The sequence below is a fragment of the Rutilus rutilus genome (assembly GCF_951802725.1).
Source record: "Rutilus rutilus genome assembly, chromosome: 1".
NCBI classification, from domain to species: Eukaryota; Metazoa; Chordata; class Actinopteri; order Cypriniformes; family Leuciscidae; genus Rutilus; species Rutilus rutilus.
The window spans coordinates 73,244,028-73,271,457 of NC_140209.1; the positions used below are offsets into that span (position 1 = coordinate 73,244,028).

General features: G+C 36.9%; 1 protein-coding gene across 1 annotated transcript in view; it reads left to right on the top strand.

Moving 5' to 3' along the window:
- Positions 1 to 27,430, top strand: part of LOC311305888 (NACHT, LRR and PYD domains-containing protein 3-like) — a 43,696-nt gene that overhangs the window by 14,933 nt on the left and 1,333 nt on the right. The window contains exons 9-11 of the mRNA XM_084433855.1: positions 9,125 to 9,298; positions 9,525 to 9,695; positions 27,145 to 27,318. Coding sequence (XP_084289981.1) covers positions 9,125 to 9,298; positions 9,525 to 9,695; positions 27,145 to 27,318 — 519 coding nt within the window. The remainder of the gene's footprint in view (positions 1 to 9,124; positions 9,299 to 9,524; positions 9,696 to 27,144; positions 27,319 to 27,430) is intronic.

Consider the following 27,430-nt stretch of genomic DNA (forward strand, 5'->3'; position numbering starts at 1 on the left):
TAGCACATTATCTTGTGAATAGCGCGCTCCGTGAGTAGGCGTGAACGAATTAAAGTCAATGAGCTCGTAATGAGCTCGACTGGAATCGCTCTCTTTTTATACAGATTACAGAAGCTGATAATATTTGTTTTTTATATAAATGACTTCATTTAAAAGCTGCGATCTCAAGCTTTATGCCCGTGGGTCTGTTTGCCTGTTTGACTGAATTTTCGCGGAGTTATAGACCATTTTCGAACGCGTTTCAAAGTTTGTGTTTACTGACAGAGAGAAGGCAGAAATCGCATCATGTTAAAGTTTCTTTATTTGTCAAAAAGCAAAACACTTTATTTTTATTGTGAGTATACAGAAAAAAAATAGAAACTGAACAGGATCGATTGATGTATAACACGAAAATTAAAGATCAAAATTAACAGAGCATTTTGTGTTTATTTTTCATTGCTAAAAAAAAAAACGAGCAAAACGCGCGGGCACGTTTTTGGTCCCCAGAGGGTTAAGCATTCATTTTGTGCTGCATTCATTTGGTGCTGCACTGTAATGCAAATAATTGCAGGGGATTATAATATTTATTGGATAATGTATTTTCCATATATGTATATTCTACTTCTTATAAGTTAAGACTTAAATTGTGCTGTTTTTGTATATAGTAATTTATAATTAAGTGATTTAATCGTTGTTTGCATACCTAGTGTTGAGTCAGAATTCAGATTATTCTGTTAGAGCTGGTAAATCTGCCACAGAAAGGAGGGTGAGATCTAGTAGATATCACTTATCTTAAGATTGTATATAACAGGATTAATGTATTTTAGTGCTTTTGAGGAAGCTGTGTATCTTTGATTCTGCTTTCAGCTTTGCAGCTAGTCTTGACCAAACACTTCCTGTAGTTTATGAGTGTTTTACACCACTATTAAGGTACTTTGGTCCGTTTGTCTCACTCAGTGGCTTAAAAAGTGGGTATGCGCTATATGCGGCGCATAGGGACGCAGCACCATGCGATGGTAAAATAAATAAATAATTACAATTCTTTTTTGGGTATTTTCTATATGTAGCTGCTGCTGTGCATTTCTAAATCATTTCTGCATTTCCTCAATGTTATATAACATTTTAGAGGACTAACAGGCTAGAGTAGGCACCCTCATAAGATTCCATCATAGAATTTTGACATTGAAAATATATCGCAAACGTAATATTGCGAGGGGCGCCGTGAGCACTGAGCGAGCAGGTACGAGTAGTGAATTGTCGTTGAAAAAGATGGATAAAGCAAAAAAACTGCCGGGGCTAAAGATAGAAAAAGAAAGAGGGAAAGTGAGATGGCATGTCAAGGGATACCAAAAGCAGCTAAATAAGTGGATGGTGAAAGGCAACAGGTAGGATTTAAAGTAGGGCTGAACGATATTCTGTTTTAACATCAACATTGCAATGTGCGCATGAGCGATAGTCACATTGCTGGAACATGCGATGTGAAGGGTAGTAGCACCCATGGTGTATTGAGAACGGTAGCACCAGGGTAGCACACAGTAAACATGAGTTTGTCGTATGTCTTGTTGCTGGGGTGACATGAACGTTCCGCGTGCCTGCACAGTGATTGATTCGCTGTGCCGCTGCTCACCGCTCACAACCAACATTCACATCTTAACAGATGTTTGTTTGTTCATTAGGCTATAATTCCTCAAAATAAGTAAAAAAAAAATCTTATTCTTTCTCTCTCTCTCTCTCTCTCTCCCTCTCTCTCTATGTTTTCGGTGCTGATGCAGTGACGCGTTCATGTAAACGGAACCTAAAAGCTGTCACAAAGAACCAGCAAAAGTAATTATTATGAGTATGTAAAAAAATGCAATGAGACATTTTAAAGTGTTTTCTGTGTCGGCTGCAAAGATGAAGTTGACGATATTGACTCGCGATCTTCGCAGTAGTGAACGCGCCGGAGAGAAATGCACACTTCATATGGATTACATAGTTTTATGTTGTTTTGAATGGTTCTGTTTAAAAGTAGAGATTTCTGTGACAGATGTTTTCCTATTTTTTTTTTTTTAAGTTGTGTGTGGCGAGTAGGCTACCTTATACGCTGAGTTTCGGTTCATGGATGATAGCTTAATCTCCAGTTCTGGCGCTGGCGCCTCCGTGTCGTGATTATCTATTGTCTGCTATATTTACTTTTTATTTATTAAATCTAGGAAATTGAATAATGAAACACTGATTAATGAAAACAGACGCGGATACTGTGTTTGTTTTAGGCTCGCGCAGTCTTCACTCTGACGCGCGCTTCAATCCGTTGTGGAGACTCTCTTTTCGTTCCAGTGAAATTACAAAACAAAATACACACACACACATGTCTCTGCCTGATATACAACCACTGATAAACATAATCTGATTTGACAAAAAAAAAAAAAAAACTATGAGTGCAGATTTGAACTCAGAACCTTTGACACGCTAGGCAAATGTTCTACCACTAGACCACTTGAGTTCACATATTTACTCACGTGAAAACTCGGTGTTTACTCGGCGTGATCAATTCGCTCTTGAACATGCTGCCGTTCGTCTGAGTTACAATCTTCCTCTGAGGAAAAGCCAAGGTGAGTTATTCCTCGCTGTCCAGGATCATCTGAAGACCGTCTTTACCGGAGAACATAATGTTCTAAATTTGCTGTAAGCAAATCAAATGTGACCAAAATAAAAAAAATAATCAGTCTGTTATAAACAAACGGTCTGGTTCATGATGATCTCCAGTTCAAGCACCTTATGTTGTGATTGCTAGCCTATTTACTTTTTATGTATTAAATCCAGGAAATTTGTTAATGAAAATAATATTAAAATTAAGATACAATTAAAACAAAACGAAATTCGTTTTAAAGAATGGATTTGTGCTTTCTGTTTTGAAGTCTCTGTGAAAGTTTGAAAGTCTTTTAGTGCTGCTTCAGAGCGCTCGCGTCCATAATGGAGAACTGTCACGTAATATTGTTTTTTCCTCATAAATGCGAACATGTGTCAACTAATGCAAGTAAATTTAAAAAGACTTACCCGAAATATTATCCACGGCTGGATCAAGTCGCTCAACGTTCGTCGCTCAAAATACAAACGTTCGTCGTCAGAGTCCTGCTCTTCTTCTGAGCAAAATTTGAACTCGTGTCATCTTCCAACAGCACAGGAAAGTGAATAAATGAAACTTGCTGGTTTTAAGGCATTTCAGGGGGCGTTTACCTTATTTTGCATAGATCACCTCAGCTCATTATCTTATGAATAGCGCGCTCTGCGAGTGGGTGTGAACTCATTACCGATAATTAGGTGAGACGGGAGAAACTGTACTTCTCTTTAGTTTCTTACAGATTACATTGCAGGAGAATATTTGTTTTGAATGTGAATTGTTTTATTTAAAAGTAGAAATTTAAAGCTTTCTTTAGACGCATGTTTCATGGTTGTGTGATAAGTATTAGCTGAGTTTCAGTTCATTTTCCAGACTTGTTTCAAAAAGATTTTTGCGGAGACAGAGTGAGCTGAAAGCGCACCCTGTTTATTTTATTTATTTAAAAATAAAAACAAGGTTTTGATGTTAATGTGAGTGTACACAAAAAAAAGAAGACCCTCTATAGTTTATAATCATGTATTTATTTTATTAATATGACCGTAAATGACGGACTTTTTTAAGTTTATGTTGCTGCTATGTGAAAAAAATCCAGCAAAACGCGGGGGCGCGTTTGCCGACCTCAGAGGGTTAACTGGGAGCCAGTGTAAAGACCTGAGGACTGGTGTGATATGTTCATATTTTCTGGTTCTGCTCAGAATCCTGGCGGCAGCGTTCTGTATGAGCTGCAACTGTCTTATGGTCTTTTTGGGAAGGCCAGTGAGGAGTCCATTACAATAATCCACCCTGCTGGTGATGAAAGCATGCACAAGTTTCTCTAAGTCTTGTCTGGAAACAAAGCATCTTATTCTTGCTATATTTTTCAGATGATAGTATGCTGATTTAGTTATTGCTTTGACATGACTACTGAAACTAAGGTCTGACTCTAGTGTCACACCAAGATTCCTGACTTGATGTTTAGTTGTTTGACCCCTAGAGTGAAGGTATGCGTTCACCTTGAGAACTTCATCTTTGTTTCCAAACGCAATGACTTCAGTTTTTGTCTTTGTTTAACTGAAGAAAGTTTTGACACATCCAACTGTTAACTTCATCAATGCATTGGCACAGGGAGTCAATGGGGCTGTAATCGTTAGGCGATAGGGCTAAGTAGATCTGTGTGTCGTCTGCATAGCTGTGGTAAGCAATTTGGTTCTTTCTCATTATTTGGCTCATTGGGAGCATATACAGGTTGAACAGGAGTGGTTTCTAGAATTGAGCCTTGAGGGACTCCGCATGTCATGGATGTCCACTCAGACTTATGGTCTCCTATACTCACATAATAACCTCTCCCATCTAAGTATGACCTGAACCATTTTAGGACTATCCCAGAAAGCCCCACCCAGTTTTCCAGCCTGTCCAGAAGTATGTTATGATCGACAGTGTCAAATGCAGCACTGAGGTCGAGTAGTACCAGCACTGATAATTTGCCTGAATCAGTATTTAAGCGAATATCGTTTATTATCTTTATGAGCGCTGTCTCTGTGCTGTGGTGCGGTCGGAAACCAGATTGAAAATTGTCAAAGTATCCATTCGAGCATAAGAATTTGTTCAGCTGATTGAAGACAACTTTTTCAATGATCTTACCTATGAAAGGAAGATTTGAGATCGGTCTATAGTTGCTTAATATGGTCTTATCCAGATTGCTCTTTTTCAGGAGGGGCTTGACAACTGCAGTTTTTAGGGAGTTTGGAAAACTCCCAGAGAGAAGTGAAGCATTTACCACTTCTAGAAGATCTGCTTCTAAACTGTTTAACACACTTTTGAAAAACGATGTGGGAAGTGTGTCAAGAGCGCAGGTTGATGTTTTAAGGTGCTGTACGGTTTCTTCCAAAATTTTGCCATCAATTTCTTTGAAATCAGACATAGTAACTACTTTCTCAGGTGGTTTGATCTGTCTGACCCCAGCGCAAGTCAAGGATGTGCTGATCACCTTTCTGATATTATTGATTTTCTCAGAGAAGAAAGAAGCAAACTCACTGCACTTGCTGTCTGAGAGCATTTCACTGGGAATCTGGCTTGGGGGGTTTGTCAATCTCTCTACAGTAGCAAAAAGAGTGCGTGTGTTGTTTAAATTACTGTTTATAATATTTGAGAAGAAAGTCTGTCTAGCTTTGCCTAGTTCCATATTGAAAGCATGAAGGCTGTCTTTGTAGATGTTATAATGGACTACAAGTTTTGTCTTCCGCCACATGCGCTCTGCTTTTCTGCATTGTCTTTTCATATTTTGCACTGCTGTTGAGTTTCTCCAAGGTGCTTTTTGTCTGCCACTCTTCTTCCTGACTTTAACAGGAGCAATATCATCAATTACACCTTTAACTTTTGAGTTAAAAGAATCAAGGAGAAAATCAACAGAGTCTGCAGATATGCTTGGTGTTAAAGATATAGCCTTCATAAATAGGACACTAGTGTTCTCATTTAAGCATCTCTTCTTGACAGACACAGATCTCGCTTCAGTGGCAGGAGAGATCAATATATCAAAGAAAATACAGAAATGATCAGACAGTGCTACATCCTTAATAACAATCGATGAAATGTTTAGACCCTTACTGATAAGTAAATCTAAAGTGTGTCCACGATTGTGTGTGGGTCCATGTACATGCTGAGTCAGATCAAAAGTTTTTAAAACAGTTTTGATTTCTTTTGCCATATTGTTTTCTGCATTATCTATATGGATGTTAAAATCTCCAGCAATGGCAAAACAGTCAAACTCTGAGGTAATTGTTGATAACAGTTCTGTAATGTCCTCAGCGAAGGCTGGAGAGTATTTTGGAGGCCTGTAAATAATGATAAGTAAAATGCGTGGAGCACCTTTTAACACAATACCCAGATATTCGAAAGACAAGTAATTCCCAAATGATATTTGCTTACATTGATAGATATCTTTAAAAAGAGCAGCTAGACCCCCACCTCTCTTAACAGCTCTGCAGACACTCATAAAAGTAAAGTTAGGAGGGGCTGCTTCATTGAGGATTGTTGCACTGTAGCTGTCTTCTAGCCAGGTTTCATTTAGAAGCATAAAATCCAGGTTGTTTGTGGTTATTAAGTCGTTAACTAGAAGTGATTTATTTTTAAGTGAGCGAATGTTTAAAAGAGCTAACTTAACAGACTTACTTTTCCCCACAGCAATATTAGTTTGACGTGTAATAGGCACCAGATTAGTTGGGTTTGCTGTACGGCTATTGAAGGCCTTAGACTTTCTATCATGTAATAGAGCAGCAATAGAGAAAGATACAGGCACACTGGGTTCCCGCTTGTTTTGTAAACATTTGAGAAAGTTACTGTTATCAAAACGGGGACCCGACACATATCACTGAGAGCTGGTATCAGTTGTTTTTGGTTCACCTCGAGCAGAAGGAGGAGGGTGTGGGCCCTGGCGTTGTGGCAGAGGCCGAAGAGCTCTCACAGGAGGAGGGGGAGGGCGAGCTGGGCCCGCAGGCTTTGGTGGTAGTGGTGCCTGTCTTTTTTTAGTTGGTATCTGGGGGCTTGCAGCAAAAGAGTGGGATAGTCTGGTTCCAGCATGCACCAGTTCTTCCATTTTCTGTGAGAAGCACAGTAGTGGCGTTGCAGGGGAGAGGGAGAAAGTGTCTGGTGAAAGGGGCTGTTGCTCTGGTGTTATAGGAGGCTGTAATATGCTGTCCTGGCTTCCCTGGCTGTTTTCCAGGAAGTCGTCCTTGGGTGCTGAATCTTCAAGCAGTTCTGATATGGCTGTCTGTGGTGAGCTCTGTGTGCAGGGCTCAGCTGAGATTGTGTCCGTGAGCAGAGATTGTGTCCATGAGCAGAGGTTGTTGTGGCGGAGTGGTGTTATCATGTCCATTTTGCTGCTGAAGTGAAGTCCCGTGGTCATTCATACTATGTCCAGGTGTGTGTGTGCCGTTCAGATTGAGTGGATTGGCACAAACCGCAGAAGGATGATTTAGGGAGAAGTAGATATTGTCCTTTAACACTCTTGAACCAAGTTTGTTTGGGTGATGGCCATCCCGATGAAACAGTTGTCGTTGACTCCAGAAAAGATTGAAATTGTCAATGAAGTTCACTGCTTTTATATTGCAGGTTTTTTGCAGCCATGTATTAAGCCCAAGCAACCGTGAAAACCTGTTTGTTCCTCTTGCTGGTAGTGGTCCACTGATGAATGTTTGAATTTTCAGTCTTTTAAGTGTTTCAAAAAGTTCATTGAAATCCTTCTTAAGGAGTTCTGACTGCTCTTTATGAATATCATTCTTCCCCACATGTATGATAAGTCGAGTTGCAGTCTTATGTTTCATCAGAATGTTCTGAAGTTCCCTGTTTATATCAGAAGTTGTTGCTTGTGGAAGGCAGCACGTAGTTGTATCCCTGTTGCTAATGTTTCTGATTATGGAATCAAAGCTAACAAGAGATCGCGCTGTAACATGCAGATAAAGATGGTTTGAAGACAATAAACATGATTGCACTGATATTTGAGTTACCTGTGTTTTTCAAGCCATGCCAGGTATTTTCATAATAATAGATTATATTTATAATGTAATGCTAATCTATATAGACTATCATTGTGCAGAACACTATCCAATAGTATATTTTCTGTCTGATTTTTTTTATCTGAAGCCAAATTAGATCACAGAAGATTATTTAAAATACTCAACGTGCGTTAAAAAGTAAGTTTAGAGCACAAACATGGTTTTAATCTCATAAATTGTCGTGTATTGATGGTGTGCTAAGCTAACATGCTAGCTAGCCCTAGGTGCACCTGCTACCTAGAAGTTATACTTTTATTATTTTTTGAATGCTACCTGAAATGTGTCTTTATTCAAGAAATGCATTTGATACAGTTTAAAATGTGAGGTAAACTTTGAGAAAAGAAATTAGGGACTGAAACCCTATGAATAGCCTGTGAATAGCCAGTCTTTAGTAGCTATAATGCAGACAAAAGAAATGCATATTTCGAGCCATAACCAGGCTGGAGAGGTGTGAATGTGTGCAGGGGGAGACTGAGACTGAATGGGGATCGTCTGCACCACAAAACAATAGAGACAATATACTGGATAGATGGTTAGAAGATGACAATAAACATCAGTAGCATTTTAGCGTCAAATCAAAATAAAGTCATTTGACATGGTCTTGAAAAACATTTAACTAAATACAGAGTTTTGGACTTATTATCTTCAGATTTTAAACATAGAATGTTTAGACATATGGCTTTAGCTGTAGTGCATTTCTAGATTGCTCCAGTGCCAACTTCAATTTTATTTTCATGAGGATGTTTCATAAAAATTAATTTCTAATAATTTTACAAAACTTTGAAGCTATTTATAACAATTTTTGTCATTATGACAATAATTAATTCTACATTTACAATAAACTGCCAGGTGTCAGCTTTCAAATGAGATCATACTTGTGCTTTTAATGCAAAGGGTTCATGAACTGTATCTGTTTCAGTTTGGGTATGTCATTTCTGGGGATTTTTCAAAAGTGGGGTTGCAGCTTAACAGGTTAAATAACCATTGAATCAAATTAAAATTTTATTCTTATCTGTGAAATAAGCATGTAACCCGTTTCAACTCCACCACTCAAAGAATTGTTAAATTGTTCTGCAAATTTGTTGCTTCATACCCCTCTGACACTGGGTAGTTGCGCCCCTGGTCTCACTCATCCTTGCAAAGCTGCTTCAGCTCAGTGACATTTGTAGGCTTTCCAACATGAGCTGTGTTTCAAGTCCTTCCACAGCATTTTAATGGAATTGAAGTCTGGACTTTATTGGGCCATTCCCAAACTTTAATTTTCGAATTTTCCGACCATTTTCAGATCATAGACTTTCAGAGTTGTACAGTTTTAGTTAATTGCAATATTGAAAGGGATGTTGTTAAACATATTAAAGTTCACTGAGCCTTTTGTTTGCCTCCATATTCAATTGTCAGTTTTTGCAACTGACTTTCAATACGAAGAAAATGAAGAATAAAATTAAATTCAGTTTAAGGATTTATATTGTTCAGGTTTAACTGATTAATCAGCTGAATGTTTTCCTCTCTGTTCTAGACTCTCTAACTGCAGTGTGACAGAAGAAGGTTGTAAAGCTCTGGCTTCAGCTCTGAGATCAAACCCTTCACACCTGATAGAGCTGGATCTCACAGGAAATGATCCTGGACAATCAGTAGTGAAGGAGCTCAGTGATTTACTGCAGGATCCAGACTGTCAACTGAAGACACTGAGGTGAGACGAGATAAAATAATTAACTTAATTAAACATGCTTAATTTTATTTAGGAAATTTGTCACTGAATAAAAAATGCTAATGTACTGGAAATAGTATTTTTTGTACTGTTTGAATGCATTGTATGCTGTTTATGTAAAAAATAAAAAGGAAAATGTATTTAATATTTGTTTATAGAAAATGTATTGTATGTGTGCCATCTAATTCTGTGTTGTGATTTATTGTAGGTTAAATGATTGTAACTTAACAGAAAAAAGCTGTTCAGCTCTGGCTGCAGTTCTTGGATCAGATACCAATCTGAAAGAGCTGAACATGAACAATAATAATCTGCAGGATTCAGGAGTGAAGCTGCTCTGCACTGGACTGAAGAATATAAAGTGTAAATTGGAGATACTGAGGTACGTTGAGCCACAGGAGTCACATGACTAAAGTAAGGTGCAATGACTGACAGGACGATGCCAGAGTTTAAAAGTTATAAATAAAAGTTGCATTTCTTTGTTTAATATAAGTAAGTTTGTCTTTGTTCTATGGTAGTCGTGTTTTTCATTCAAAATAATAATGAGCCACAAACTAAGCAATCCAAAGATCTTTTATTTATTTGTTACAACGTGGGTATAGCATATCATCCTTCTTATGAATTTTGTTAATAAAAGTCCAATGTTTAATATAAGTGAATTTATCATTGTATTATTTTATTATTGATGTATTTTCATTAATACTAATGAACCACAAACTAAGCATTTGTTTTAAATTTAGGGAAAAACACTAAGACCTTCATTTATCATTGTTACAATGGAGGTATACTATGCCATCTGTCCTATTTGTTTTGTTTATAAAAGTTTGATGTTCAATATAAACGAGGTTGTCATTGTGCCATTTTACTGTTGTTGTGTTTTTTTCAGTGAGTAATACTGAAGTGACATTAAGCATTCATTTTGTGCTGCATTCATTTGGTGCTGCACTGTAATGCAAATAATTGCAGGGGATTATAATATTTAATGGATAATGTATTTTCCATATATGTATATTCTACTTCTTATAAGTTAAGACTTAAAATGTGCTGTTTTTGTATATAGTAATTTATAATTCAGTGATTTAATTGTTGTTTGCATACCTAGTGTTGAGTCAGAATTCAGATGATTCTGTTAGAGCTGGTAAATCTGCCACAGAAAGGAGGGTGAGATCTAGTAGAAATCACTTATCTTAAGATTGTATATAACAGGATTAATGTATTTTAGTGCTTTTGAGGGAGCTGTGTATCTTTGATTCTGCTTTCAGCTTTGCAGCTAGTCTTGACCAAACACTTCCTGTAGTTTATGAGTGTTTTACACCACTATTAAGGTATTTTGGTCCGTTTGTCTTGTTACGAACCTCACTGTTAGTCTAGGGGTTAAATGAAGTCGTAACAAAATGTAAAAAAAAAAAAAGTCTGACGGTCACATCAATCCCCAAAATTAAGCAAATATCTTGATTTATTAATAACAAAGGAAGCAAATCTTCAGGAGAGGGCCAGGCCAACATAACAAACAAAAATCCTCTAACTAAACACGAAAACTCTAACTTACATTAACAACAACAAAAAAAAAAAGAAAAAAAAAAGAAATGACAGAGTCTTACCTATCTCCCTGTCTACCATAAACATAAACAAAATTTTAAATTCAAAGAAAATGGCACCCTCTCCCTACCGCTTCCAAAGAAAGACAAACAAAAGTTTTTACATAAATTAGAAAATAACACAAAAGAATCATAAACACACCCACCATAGCGTTCACACGCTCTCTCATAGTTTGTAATTGACAAGTTCATTCACAAAGTTAAGAGGTAATAAAGACCACACTTGGTCACACTGAAATGCACAAAAAAACACCAGTCTGGATCAGGACAAAGAGTGAGCGCGTAGCCGTCAGCACCCCAGCATTGTCTCTTTGCCGTCTTATACACCTTGGATCTCTGTAGCATTCACTCAGTACTGATGAATGATGGACATCAGCTGGAATCCAATTAGCAATCTATAACAGAGAGAGTCAAAAAGAGCAAGAGATGGAAACATGCAATGCATAATTTGCCTAGTAGGTGACACTCTCCCAAGAGCGCATAATTCACAAATACAGCCACAGGGTGTAACACCCCCACCACTAAGAATGCAAAAAAAAAAAAAAAAAAAAAAAGTAAACCCAAACATCTCCTAAATGGTGGATACATTAATCTGGTTCCATTTAACTTCTTGAAAGGGCATCTGCCATGACATTCTCCACCCCCTTCTTGTGACGAATATCTAAGCTGTACTCTTGTAGAGTAAGGGACCACCGTAACAACCGTTGATTAGCACCTGACATGCGAGAGAGGAACACCAGGGGGTTATGATCAGTATATACCACAATAGGACTAATACTACTACCCAGGTACACATCAAAATGCTTGAGAGCTAATAACAGGGCAAGGGCCTCTTTTTCAATTACACTATAATTCCGTTGAGCCCCAATGAACTTTCTAGAAAAATAGGAGACAGGATGTTCAACACAAGCTTGATCCTCCTGTAACAATACAGCTCCAGCACCATTATCACTTGCATCCACCTGCAATTTGAAAATTCTTGAAAAATCAGGTGCAGAGAGAACAGGAGCCTGACAAAGGAGATCCTTTGCTGCTTCAAAGGCAAGTTGACATTCAGTAGACCACACAAACTCTCGCTTTGTACTGAGGAGGTCTGTAAGTGGACAGACCAAGGTGGAAAAATTTGAACAAAAAGCTCGATAGTAACCACTCATCCCCAGAAAACGTCTGAGTTCACGTTTATTAGATGGAACAGGAAACTGGAGAATGGCTGCTATTTTAGCATCAATTGGTTTTACCAATCCCTGACCAACTTGCTTACCCAAATAGGTAATTGTACCTTTAGCAAACTCACACTTTGCCAGATTTAGTGTCAATGAAGCAGCCCCTAAGCGACTATAAACTTCTCTGAGAGTTTCTAAGTGTTGTACCCAATCATCTGAATGAATCACAATGTCATCTAGGTACACTTCACAATTTGAGACTCCCGAAAAAACTTGATGCATCATCCTCTGAAATGTAGCAGGTGTATTTCTCATCCCAAAAGCTAAAACGGTGTATTGTAAAAAGCTATCAGGGGTTACAAATGCAGATATCTCAGAGGCTCGTTTAGTGAGGGGCACCTGCCAATATCCCTTCAATAAGTCCAACTTAGTAACATATTTAGCTGAACCGACTTTATCCATGCAATCTTCAATTCTAGGAAGAGGAAAGGAGTCAGGCCTTGTTACATTATTGACTTTACGGTAATCCGTACAAAATCGAAAGGTTGAATCTGGTTTAGGTACCAACAAACAGGGAGAGCTCCATGGGCTCTGACTGGGCACGGCCATACCATGTTTTAACAGGTAGTCAACTTCTGCTTTTATAACTTCCCGCTTTCGTGGATTTAGTCTGTAAGGGTGTTGTTTTATTGGTTTGGCATTCCCCACATCAATGTCATGAGCACAGACAGATGTTCTACTGTGGACATCACTAAACAAGATAGAAAAAGTACTCAACAACTCCAACAAGTCATGAGACTGTTCTGCAGTTAGATGTGAAAGGAAACAAGAGGGATCTTGTAATATAGCAGAATTCTGAAGGCGAGTGGGAGAAATAGGAAAGCCTCCGCCTTGCAGTTCATCCTCGTCCGTAGAGGACGTAGCTATTACACTCACAGTAACAGCAGCACAAGTTAAGAGAGGGTCAACCTGCTTGCTATCGTTATCAGACGATGTTCTACTCACATAAGCTTTAAGGCGATTCACATGACATACCCGATTTTTGCACTTTCGGTCCGGTGTAGCAACAACATAGTTTGTTTCATTCAACTTCCTCTCAATCAAATACGGACCAGCAAATTTGGCATGCAGAATCAACCCAGGCATTGGCAGCAAAACTAAAACCTGATCACCAGGCGAAAAGTCTCGCTTCACACTTTTTATGTCAAACCGTTCTTTCATTTTTAACTGGGTTTCAGACAGATGTAACTTAGCCAGGTCTCGTGCTTTACCTAGCTTTTCACGGATGGAGGTAACATACTCATCAACAGGCACAGGTCTAGATGGCTGGCTTAACAACTGGTCACTTAGTAATTTTAACGGACCCCGCATGGTGTGCCCAAACACGAGTTCAGCAGGGCTGAAACCAAGAGACTCCTGTACAGTCTCTCTGGTTGCAAACATCAAATAAGGAAGACCCTCAGCCCAGTCTCTACCAGTCTCGATACAATAACATCGCTTTGAGGGTTTGGTGAAACCTTTCCAAGGCCCCCTGGGATTCGGGATGATAGGCACTAGACATTTGGTGGCCAATACCCAGCATCCCTAGAGCCTGACTGAAAACCTTGGAGGTAAAATTCGAGCCCTGATCACTCTGTATGATCCTTGGTAATCCAAACGTAGTACAGAACTTAAGAAGCTCTTTTACCACCACCTTAGCCCTCAATGTACGTAATGGAATTGCTTCAACAAAACGAGTTGTCGCACACATTATTGTGAAGATATACTGATGTCCTGCTTTCCCTTTTGGCAGTGGTCCGACACAGTCAATAATCAGTCGGTCAAATGGATCATCTACAACAGGAATCGGACAAAGGGGTGCGGGAGGAATTTTCTGATTCGGCTTGCTTGCCATCTGACAGACATGGCATGATTTACAGTATTTAGAAACAGAGTTCTTAAGTCCAGGCCAGAAAAAGTATCTAGAAATGCGGTAATAGGTTTTAGTTATACCAACATGTCCAGAAAGAAAATTCTCATGGGCGAGTTTCAAAACCTGTTGCCGATAAGTAGATGGCAAAACTATTTGCTGCACCTCCTGCCAGCCAAGCTCTTCTTTCTGTGGTTTCCATCTGCGCATCAGCAAGCCCTCCTCCCAAAAGTAAACCACCCCTGAATTAGAATCATGGACACTATTCTCAACAGCCTTTATGCACTTGACCAAAGAAGGGTCTGCTCTCTGTGCAACAGCTAAAGAGTCTCTCCCCACCTTCAAGGAAGTCTTCATATCACCCTCCTCCCTCCCAGAATCTGGTGATATAAACAGAGCACATTCCACAGTCTTAGGCATGTCATTAGCTATAAAAGAGGTTGACAGATCTACTATTTCTTTAAACTTAAAAAAAAGCTTTAAAAAAAGGGGAGCACAGACGGAAACTTCTCAGCCAAATCATCGTTTTGGGAAGTATTAGGCATGCAGGTCACAATAGGTGTAGGGAAAACTATGCCACCTGCAAGATCGTTCCCAAGAATCAAGTCAACACCCTCTACAGGTAACTGTTCACGCACAGCCAAGTTGACTACCCCACTAACAATATCAGAATTCAAGTATGCAATATGAAGTGGCACATTCACACAACACATCTCAATTCCACGTACCAATACTTCCTGACCAGTAAAAGTAGTATCGGAAAACGGCAAGACTCCCGCAGATATAAATGATTGAGCTGCCCCTGTATCACGCAGAATTGTTACAGGCTTAACCTGTTAACCGTTGCCAGTGCGTCGGCGCACTGAAGCGGTTTTTTTATATATATAGTTCAAAGTTACTATCAGATTTAATGTTATACCTTGACAAACTATACATCATTAAAAAGATATAAGACTCAAGTTTCAGTATTTGACCACTATTGTATTCTGAGAAACTTATAGCGACAGTTATTTCTTAATTTGTGTCAGGAGTTATGAAATGAAAAAATGAGTCGATACCTTTAATATGAATTATGCGCGTCAGCCGCTTTCATTCATAAAAAAACTCCCGTGCTGTCGTCATGACAGCGATACACAAAACAACGTCCTTCAGGGCTTTTAGCTCAAAAATGTGCAGATTTGGAGAAATATTGATATATTCTCATAGGTTTACATCAGATTTCTATAGACAGGAATAATATTTATTGAATTTATACCCAAATGCGTCGATGTAATCATTATGAGCGTTTGGTACTCTGATTTACTGTGTTTTTAATTCATACCAACAGCCTGAGGGCGTTTGACATGGTCTTGAAAAACATTGAACTAAATCCAGAGTTTTGGACTTATTATCTTCAGATTTTAAACATAATATGTTTCGACATGTGGCTTTAGCTGTAGTGCATTTCTAGATTGCTACAGTGCCAACTTCAATTTTATTTTCATGAGGATGTTTCATAAAAAATAATTTCTAATAACTTTACAAAACTTTGAAGCTATTTATAACAATTTTTTTCATTATGACAATAATTAATTCTACATTTACAATAAACTGCCAGGTGTCAGCTTTCAAATGAGATCATACTTGTGCTTTTAGTACACTGTAAAAAATCCAACTTGCAAATTGTTAACTCAGTTTAAAATTTTAAGTTGAGTGGGCAAATTTTTTACTGCAATGTTGAGTTTACTTATAAAAACTATTTAACTGCAAGTGCACTACTATTTTGTCCAATAAACACAAACAATTAAGTTGAGAAAACTTAATATTTTGATTTCATAGTTCGAACGTTTAACTTCCCGTCATCGCGCATGCGCAGTCTGTCTCGCTGTACGTTACTTGGGGTTTCCTCCTCCAACCACGCTATCGAAGGGACTGGATTTCATCTGATTGCGGTAAGTTTTCTTTAAGCTTTACGAATGAAAATAGGCTATAAATTGTACACATATGTTGATAAAATATAGTATTATGTTAAAAGATATATTTTGTGGTGACGATAAGTTTCTATTGTTAGAGATTATCCACGTAGCACATTGCTACTTAACGTGCTAAAGTTACCCAGACTAACGTTAGAGTGAGGAAACATGCTTGAAAAAGAAGGACAAGGACGTGCATGGTGTTTAAAAGATGTTAAAAATGTTAAGCTCAGTAAGTCGTGAATAAAGACTTAAATGCGGTGCTTGCGCTGATTGAGAGACATTCTGCCGCTTCTCTCGGACTCGGACAGAATCTGAGTGCGAATTCAGCTATCTTTCGTGGCGTATTTCGATTTAATAATGACATACACATACAATTATGTCAATAACAAAAAACAAAACAAAAAAAGTATTCAAGTAAACACAGTCGGCAATGTCTTAAGTGAACATAACCAATTTGGTGAAACCTAGATGTTTCAGTATTAGATCCATGAGCTCTTAAAGTGACCGCAGTCCGTTCAATTTAATTTCAAGTTTATTTGTCACGTATACAAATTTCAGTTACAATTTGTACATGCTTAGGCTCAGTCATTCTACAGTAGTGCAATATAATTAAATACAATACAATTTAGAGGAAAAATGTAATAATAGAAGCCTATGCAAAACTAATGTGTTATGTTAAAAATATGTATGTTAGCTTTGCATATCAAATAATAGAATGGGTAGTATGTGTGCGGTATGTTTTAAAGTGAATAGGATAAAAATATTGTGTATCCTTAAATATTAGGCTAAATCCTTAATGTTAATCAATTAACAAAAGACAAAATCGCTGTAAATACAGTGAAACCTATGCATTGATTCTTTTTCCATTTGATTATTCATTTTCTGTATTATTTTTGCTACATGTTAAATTAACTACTAACTGTAACTGATTTTTTTGTTGTTGTTTTGTTTAATAAAATTATGTATCTTTGTTCTGTTGTATTTGTCCTTTTTAGACTAAAGAACATCAGTACAGTGACAAGATCCTTGGATGTGCTAAAACAGTGGCCTTTATTTTTTAAAAGATCAGGTGAGTTGAACTGAATTTACTTACTGTTTCAACAATGTTTTTTTTTTTTTTTTTTTAGGGTCTCTGCTGAGTATTACAGTATCACACAAACTGATCCGAAGAGCACCTTTTTCTCTTAGTTAAATGAATACACATCTAGTTGTACAGAGCAAGTGGTGGAGATGAAGATCCTCACTTGATCATCAAGTAATTATTTTGCATGTGATCATATCTCTCTGGTTAAAGGCTGAATGGTGCCATCTCTTTTTCAAGGTAATTCCCATGCTTCACTTTGTATATAACTTGTTCCATATTTGTTTTTCTGTCTTTCAGACACAGACACTCCAATGTGCTTCCTCAAAGAAAGTCTACAACTCTTAAAGGTCTGCCTTTGTTTATGAGGGAAAACTCTGGAAACATCCTGAAGACTTGCCTGGTAAGAAGATCATCAGCATATACACTCACACCTGATATATTTCACCTATTTACCAGATGCTGTTAAGAGATAGGTTTTGTGTGATATACAAAACTTATCATCAACAGACAAAGTCATGGTAAAAATTACTTTATTAAATAATTGTAGTTGAAACTTTCTCAGTGATCAGTTTGACTTCATCTGATAGCACAAATTCAACAAGCTGTTATTTTACCAAAGCAAAGACAGTGGAAAATTACTGCTTCACAACACTGTCCGGAGACATTCCCTCTGATATCTAACCTGTTAAAACAATACAGTGCACAATCATAAGGTTAAACAGTAATGTAGCAATAGCAGAGTAAATACAATTAATATAATATGAAAGAATATGAATATAGGAGATATAAACAAGAAAAGGCAGCATGAAAGTAATCCATGTGACTCTAGTGATTTAAACCAATCTTCACTGATGCAATATGACCAGTTTTGGGTGATGAACAGAATGTGTGCCTTAATACATGTACGATTTTGGGTGACCTAAAATAACTAAACTAAAACTAAAAAAAACATTAAATCAGAATGGCCGTGGATTCTGCTGTGGACGAATGCCACAGGCAATCACATCAGTGCTGATATGGCATTGTTTGGAGTTGAGAAAATGTTTTCCGTTTATCAGTTTTAGCTCTATGGCTGAATTTGAACATGCTTAAAAAACATGACCACCTTTACTTTTCAAGTGAAGTTACATGAGCATACCTTTAGGAACACTCTGTGGTCTAACATAATTCAATACAATAAAAAAATGACCCTAATTTTATGCTGATTTATTTTCTACTGCAGGACACAGAGCCAGAAGACATTCACAAGGGGAGAAGATGAGGACCTTAACTATCGTTGAAGATGATGTTGCCACTGTCCACTCAAACCCAAATATAAGGTGCCTCTCTGTAGTACTATAAGAGCAGTTTGGGCCAGATAATGTGCAAGACCTTTGCCACAGTTGTTACTCTCCTCTTTGGCTTGATTTATGGCCCCAATGTTAACTATTCTAAAGCATTAAAATACACCAGTAGTAACTGGTTAAGAAAAAAATTGTTTAGTTTGTTTAGAAAAAAAAAACGTTTATTTATCTTGACCTAAAGTGCTCCGCAAGGCTGAATTTTTTTTTTTTTTGCATAGTCCTTCAAAAGATTGTCCAAGTAGCTGCAATCCATATGGATAATTGTAAGGTTGAGCATTTATTTATTCCACTTTGTACTCTAATTTTGTGCATAGTGGTTTTTTTTTTTTTTTAAATAAATCTTGAAGAGTGGAATAGAACTTCATCACCTTAAAATATGTGTACCTAATGCAAATAGAAAATGTGTTGTTTTGCAGAATATTTGTCAATAAATAAGTTCTGTAATGATAGCAATGTCTTTTGTATTGTGTTGTATTTACAGTATGGTTTACTCCCTGCATTTGGATTCTTAATGTGAAGGCTGTACAAGTATCTGGGTGAGATATTTGAAAAAGTTGAATCAACTTAAAAAAGTAAAAAAGTTGAATCAACTTAAAAAAGTTAAAAATTGAATCAACTTAAAAAAGTGAAGCAACCAGCTGCAAAGCTTTTTTGAGTTTACTGAACTTCAGGACCTCTGTAGTTGTGCTTACTCGTTTCTTTGAGTTGGACTGGTAGTTGGATGAACTTCGACCACTGAAGTTGAGTAAACTCAAAAATGCTTTGCAGCTGGTTGCTTCACTTTTTTAAGTTTACTCAACTTTTTATTTTTTACAGTGTACAAAGGGTTCATGAACTGTATGTGTTTCAGTTTGGGTATGTCATTTCTGGGGATTTTTCAAAAGTGGGGTTGCAGCTTAACAGGTTAAACTCAGAATCAAACGATAACGAGACTGTACCCTTAAACAAAAAAGGCTGATACATCTCTTCATCTGTGTTAGAGTGTATGGAATCAACAAGTGCAACATTTTTAGTCTTCGAAGCACCACTCTTCTGCTTCCATGCTCTACAATCCGCAATCAGATGATTTGAATTGAGGCAAAAGAAACAAACTCGCTTGTCAGCACCCCCATTTGATTTACGAGTCATTTCATTTTTTAACGGACGTGCAACACGCTGCACTGAATTTTCCGCCTGCATTTTGAAAGTTGCACCCAAAGAAAAAACATTCTTGTGTATCAGCACAAATTCGTCTGCCAAAACTGCAGCATCAGCTAGAGAAGTGACCTTTTGTTCGTTTAAATACACAACAATGTTAGCCGGAACGCAATTTTTAAACTCTTCTAACAAGATTAAGCACTTGTTTAGTGGCCTCCCTCTCAATCCGAATATCGAAGAATTCCGCAATTAAAACCAAATCTTTTTTTCTACATCTATTAAAGACTTCGATCGTGGGCACGAGAGTAAGCGCTGTTAAATCGAATTCCATTATTTTTACGTTTTCCTTCTTTACGCCTTCCCCACCCACAGATGAAAACAGTCAAAACAATAGAGGAAGAGAGAGAAAAAAAAAAAGAGAGTACTCACCATACACAAACCGCGACCCATCGAATCACGATCGTACAAACAGACTTCAGTCTTGGACAAACGGAGCAAAACTTCCAATTTGCGATCCGAAAAACGAACGAACTCACTTCGCAAAAAAAAAAACGCAGAGCCCCCACTTGTTACGAACCTCACTGTTAGTCTAGGGGTTAAATGAAGTCGTAACAAAATGTAAATAAAAAAAAAGTCTGACGGTCACATCAATCCCCTGATCCAGAAAAGCACAAACACAAAATTAAGCAAATATCTTAATTTATTAATAACAAAGGAAGCAAATCTTCAGGAGAGGGCCAGGCCAACATAACAAACAAAAATCCTCTAACTAAACACGAAAACTCTAACTAACCTTGACAACAACAAAAAAAAGAAAAGAAATGACAGAGTCTTACCTATCTCCCTGTCTACCATAAACATAAACAAAATTTTAAATTCAAAGAAAATGGCACCCTCTCCCTACCGCTTCCAAAGAAAGACAAACAAAAGTATTTACATAAATTAGAAAATAACACAAAAGAATCATAAATACACCCACCATAGCGTTCACACGCTCTCTCATAGTTTGTAATTGACAAGTTCATTCACAAAGTTAAGAGGTAATAAAGACCACATTTGGTCACACTGAAATGCACAAAAAAACACCAGTCTGGTTTAAGACAAAGAGTGAGCGCGTAGCCGTCAGCACCCCAGCATTGTCTCTTTGCCGTCTTAAACACCTTGGATCTCTGTAGCATTCACTCAGTACTGATGAATGATGGACATCAGCTGGAATCCAATTAGCAATCTATAACAGAGTCAAAAAGAGCAAGAGATGGAAACATGCAATGCATAATTTGCCCAGTAGGTGACACTCTCTCAAGAGCGCATAATTCACAAATACAGCCACAGGGCGTAACAGTCTCACTCAGTGGCTTAAAAAGTGGGTATGCGCTATATGCGGCGCATAGGGGCGCAGCACCATGCAATGGTAAAATAAATAAATAATTACAATTCTTTTTTTGGTATTTTCTATATGTAGCTGCTGTTGTGCATTTCTAAATCATTTCTGCATTTCCTCAACGTTATATAACATTTTAGAGGACTAACAGGCTAGAGTAGGCGCCCTCATAAGATTCCATCATAGAATTTTGACATTGAAGATATCGCAAGCGTAATATTGTAGTGAATTGTCGAGTAGTGAATTGTCGTTGAAAAAGATGGATAAAGCAAAAAAACTGTCGGGGCTAAAGATAGAAAAAGAAAGAGGGAAAGTGAGATGGCATGTCAAGGGATACCAAAAGCAGCTAAATAAGTGGATGGTGAAAGGCAACAGGTAGGATTTAAAGTAGGGCTGAACGATATTCTGTTTTAACATCAACATTGCGATGTGCGCATGAGCGATAGTCACATCGCTGGAACATGCGATGTGAAGGGTAGTAGCACCCATGGTGTATTGAGAACGGTAGCACCAGGGTAGCACACAGTAAACATGAGTTTGTCGTATGTCTTGTTGCTGGGGTGACATGAACGTTCCGCGTGCCTGCACAGTGATTGATTCGCTGTGCCGCTGCTCACCGCTCACAACCAACATTCACATCTTAACAGATGTTTGTTTGTTCATTAGGCTATAATTCCTCAAAATAAGTAAAAAAAAATCTCTCTCTCTCTCTCTCTCTCTCTCTCTCTCTCTCCCTCCCTCTCTCTCCCTCTCTATGTTTTCGGTGCTGATGCAGTGACGCGTTCATGTAAACGGAACCTAAAAGCTGTCACAAAGAACCAGCAAAAGTAATTATTATGAGTATGTAAAAAATTGCAATGAGACATTTTAAAGTATTTTCTGTGTCGGCTGCAAAGATGAAGTTGACGATATTGACTCGCGATCTTCGCAGTAGTGAACGCGCCGGAGAGAAATGCACACTTCACATGGATTACATAGTTTTATGTTGTTTTGAATGGTTCTGTTTAAAAGTAGAGATTTCTGTGACAGATGTTTTCCTATTTTTTTTTTTAAGTTGTGTGTGGTGAGTAGGCTACCTTATACGCTGAGTTTCGGTTCATGGATGATAGCTTAATCTCCAGTTCTGGCGCTGGCACCTCCGTGTCGTGATTATCTATTGTCTGCTATATTTACTTTTTATTTATTAAATCTAGGAAATTGAATAATGAAACACTGATTAAAATTAAGATACAATTAATACAAAACAAAATTCGCTTTAAAGAAAGGCTTTGTGCTTTCTGTTTGAGGTCTCTGTGAAAGTTTTAAAGCAGTCTTATAGCCTGGATTGATGGCTCGCAATATATATCGTTGGGGAAAAAAATATCGCAATGTAATTTTTTCCCAATATCGTGCAGCCCTAATTTAAAGTGTGATGTCTGTGCTTGGAGGCTTTCAAATATTCATGTTAACAGACATTAGCGCTCTAAAGTTCTCTGAAGTGTGGCTGAAAAAGCCAAGTAAACCTTTAAATATCTTAAGATAAAGATCTGAGGCACTCAGGAGGATGAAGATTAAAAAGCCTTTATTAATCCATGGCTAGTCTCATAAAAACATGCCTACGCGTTTCAGCCAACAAGGCTTTCGTCAGGGCTTTAAGTATTTTGACAAACAGCTTACTTCCTTATTAAGACCAGTAATCAATAACAGCTGCTTAGGTTGAGCAGGTAGGAAGTCACATGATTAAATGACTAGTGTCACAAAAATTGCTTACAATCATTAATCCTGTTAAATTTAACTGTTCGTATACAGTCCTTCTGTATACGAACATTGACCATACAGAAGGACTAGATGCGCTATCCCATTACTTGGAAAAGAGAAATTCAGAACAAATGCCCCCTTCTTCCTTCATCCTTAAGTTGGCAAAATGGACTTTATGCAATAATGTCTTTTTGTTTCAAAATCAATTCTTTAAACAAAAAAAGGGTACAGCAATGGGAGCGTGTTTTGCACCTAACTATTCAAATCTCTTTATGGGAACTTGGGAAGAAAAATTTGTATATTCTGATCGTAATATTTTTGCTGATAAGATGTTATGGTGGGGAAGATATATCGACGATATCATTCTGTTCTGGTCTGGTTCAGAAACCGAACTGCTTCAATTCCATTCATATCTGAACAACACTAACAGAAGTTTGAAGTTAAGCCTTGACTTTTCTTCATCTGTAATTAACTTAGATCTTAAAATCACTAAAGAAGCTAATGGAGATTTACATACTTCTATTTTTAGAAAAACAACAGATCGCAATACAATTCTTAGAGCAAATAGCTTCCATCCATCATGGCTAAAAAATAATATCCCTTTTGGCCAATTTCAAAGACTTAAACGTATCTGTGATACAGAAGAAGAATTTGAAAGAAATGCTCAAGATATGTGTCAGAGATTTAAAACAAGAGGATATCAAAAAAGTACTATACTCAGAGCGTACAACAAGGCAAAATGCCTCCCAAGAGAACAACTGCTAGTTACGAAAGAGAAAAATCAACAAAGATCAGACAATGTATACTTTGTGACACAATATAGTAATCATGCAAACAAAATTAAACGAATTATTGAAAGAAATTGGGATTTATTGAAAAGTGATAGTGTTCTTAGGGAAGCCCTTCCAGACGCTCCAACCATCAGCTTTAGATGAGCACCAACCTTAAATGATAAACTGGTTCAAAGTCATCTTCCCCCATACAACAAAAAACATGGCTCTCTACCAGAAAAGGTAACTATAAGTGTGGACACTGTAATTATTGCAATAATATGTCTAATACTAATTTTTTCATTGACATCTCCTCTGGACGTAGGTTTAACATAAATTCGTTCATTAATTGCAATACTTCATATGTAGTTTACAGACTGGTATGTCCATGTGGTTGCTATTACATCGGGAGAACTAAGCGTAAATTAAAGGTAAGACTTAAGATTACGCAATAAGATCTGGAAATCCTCAATATCCTATGGCAGTACATTATAAAGATGCAAACCATGGAAGTTGTAACTCCCTTAAAATTATAGGCATAGAGCATATTGAAAACTCAATTAGAGGAGGTGATAGGCTAAAGAAACTCTTGCAAAGAGAATCATTTTGGATTTACACTTTGAAAGCTACATGTTTCCCTGGTCTAAATGGAGAACTAGATTTTGTTCCTTTTTTGTAATTTAACACTTCTTTTAAGTTTAGTGGCTTTATATCTTTAGTAGTAAGGTTTTTTTTTTTTTTTTTTTGTAGAAATGTATACTTTTTCTTTGTAGTTAAATTTACTAGTTTAATCATTTAAGGTTTTTTTTTTTGTAGAAATATATGCTCTTTCTCTGTAGTTAAATTTATTAGTTAAATTATTTAAGTTATTTTTTATTTAATTTTTTTTCTTAGTGTAATTTTTGTAGAAATATATGCTTTTTCTCTGTAGTTAAATTTAACAGGATTAATGATTGTAAGCAATTTTTGTGACACTAGTCATTTAATCATGTGACTTCCTACCTGCTCAACCTAAGCAGCTGTTATTGATTACTGGTCTTAATAAGGAAGTGAGCTGTTTGTCAAAATACTTCAAGCCCTGACGAAAGCCTTGTTGGCTGAAACGCGTAGGCATGTTTTTATGAGACTAGCCATGGATTAATAAAGGCTTTTTAATCTTCATCCTCCTGAGTGCCTCAGATCTTTATCTTAAGATATATGTGGATCCCTTTACTGAAGAGCACCGGAGGTATCTACATATCTTTATACCCAAGAAGCACTCCCAGCATTTTCCTGCCTTTTAACCCTCTGGGGACCAAGCTGTTTTTGGGGTCCTTGAGATGTTCTGACATGCTCTGACATTTGTGCTTTTTTCAGTTATTTATAAACATGTTAATGTCAAAGGTGTAAATTCACTCTATATAGCACAAACAGGGCTACCATAATATGCAAGCAACATGTATGTAGATGTTTGTATTTTTAAGAGAATAATGTTTATGCGTGGTTATTGGAAAAATTTTTAATGAAAGTTGCTGAATTAAGACCACAAAACACATATTAAATATGTGTCCACAAGACTTTTGACTAATGGATGTTGTTCCTTTGAGTTCTAGCTTCAAAATTATGTGAAAATAGTCTTGCTTTATCGTTCACAAAAAAAAAATACATTGATTTAAATGGTGTAAAACAGGTTTTGCTTGGAAAGCCAATATGCGAGGGGGAGGAGTAGTTTACACCTTAGATTACAATGTCCCACCCACTCTGCATAATGACTCTGCATAATTAGCCATTCATTCAGGTGTGACACTGACTGAGCCACAATGCAAGGACAAAAGATGTATTTAGAAGAAGACTTATATTGACCATTTAAGATTTCGCTTACATCTCTCTTGTAAATATGTTTTGCTATTTTATTAAAAATGTTACAATTACAACAATAATTACAATTTCAACAATATTTCAAGTGTACTCTTTCTTTGTAAAAAAGAAAAAGAAAAAAGATTATAGGCCTACAGTTTATCATATGTATTCATTAGTTTGAATATAGCAAATATATATATATATATATATATATATATATATAAATATATATAATATATATAAATAATATAGTTATATATAGTTATATATATATATATATATATATATATATAACGTTAGATATATATAGAAATTGCTAAACAAAAGATTATTTGATGTGGCAGTATATTCTACAGTAGCCTAAAAACTGTACCCAAATCTAGTTAACAAGTGACTGACTGTAACGTTGTTTTTATGAAATATTAGGGCATATAAATGCTAATTTGCAGTTTAATACATTGCTTATACAAATACATTTTATTTCAACATATTCCAGTCGATTTTTACTCATCTCAGTACGTTATAGCAAAGCAGTTTATTCTTTCACACACAGACGCGCAATTCATATTTAGGCTAAACAGTCTTTACAAATATGTACCCTTCATTCATCTCACAGAAAGGCGAGTCATATTATAGAAATGCGATTCATCTTTTTGCGGTTTGCATAGGCCTACACTAACATTATTCCATAACGTTATTCCACATCAACACTTGAGAAAAGAAAACAGCCTACCTCACTCCTCAGCGGGATCTGCTCCTCATATCAGGAGATACTGCTCCTCATATCAGCACTGTTCTGAGGAAACTTTTCTCCATAAGGTAGGCTATTATGCCTCACTCGCGGCGATTTGTTTACAGCTGATGTGGGGGCGTTTCACAGACTGAAATGGTTCTCAGAATTTGCATTTGAATAGCACGCGCTCTCCGGGGAGTGGTCAAATTACTTTTGAATGGCTCGTAATGAGCTCGACTGGAGTCGCTCTCTTTTTGTACAGATTACAGAAGCTGAGAATATTTGTTTTTTATATAAATTACTTCATTTAAAAGATGCGATCTCAAGCTTTATGCCCGTGGGTCTGTTTGCCTGTTTGACTGAATTTTCGCGGAGTTATAGATCATTTTCGAACGCGTTTCAAATGGGAGTTTACTGACAGAGAGAAGGCAGAAATCGCATCATGTTAATATTTCTTTATTTGTCAAAAAGCAAAACACTTTATTTTTATTGTGAGTATACAGAAAAAAAATAGAAACTGAACAGGATCGATTGATGTATTACACGAAAATGAAAGATCAAAATTAACAGAGCATTTAGTGTTTATTTTCATTGCTAAAAAAAAAAAACGAGCAAAACGCGCGGGCGCGTTTTTGGTCCCCAGAGGGTTAAACCTTTAAATAACCATTGAATCAAATTAAAATTTTATTCTTATCTGTGAAATAAGCATGTAACCCGTTTCAACTCCACCACTCAAAGAATTGTTAAATTGTTCTCCAAATTTGTTGCTTCATACCCCTCTGACACTGGGTAGTTGCGCCCCTGGTCTCACTCATCCTTGCAAAGCTGCTTCAGCTCAGTGACATTTGTAGGCTTTCCAACATGAGCTGTGTTTCAAGTCCTTCCACAGCATTTTAATGGAATTGAAGTCTGGACTTTATTGGGCCATTCCCAAACTTTAATTTTCTAATTTTCTGACCATTTTCAGATCATAGACTTTCAGAGTTGTACAGTTTTAGTTAATTGCAATCTTGAATGGGATGTTGATGTCTAACATATTAAAGTTCACTGAGCCTTTTGTTTGCCTCCATATTCAATTGTCAGTTTTTGCAACTGACTTTCAATACATTAAATTCAGTTTAAGGATTTATATTGTTCAGGTTTAACTGATTAATCAGCTGAATGTTTTCCTCTCTGTTCTAGACTCTCTAACTGCAGTGTGACAGAAGAAGGTTATAAAGCTCTGTCTTCAGCTCTGAGATCAAACCCTTCACACCTGATAGAGCTGGATCTCACAGGAAATGATCCTGGACAATCAGGAGTGAAGCAGCTCAACGATTTACTGCAGGATCCAGACTGTCAACTGAAGACACTGAGGTGAGACGAGATAAAAAAATTAACTTAATTAGCTATATGCAGGCTAAATATTCATAACTAATATATTATTTTAGTTATATAATAAGCTGTACAATTTGTTGCATCAAAATGA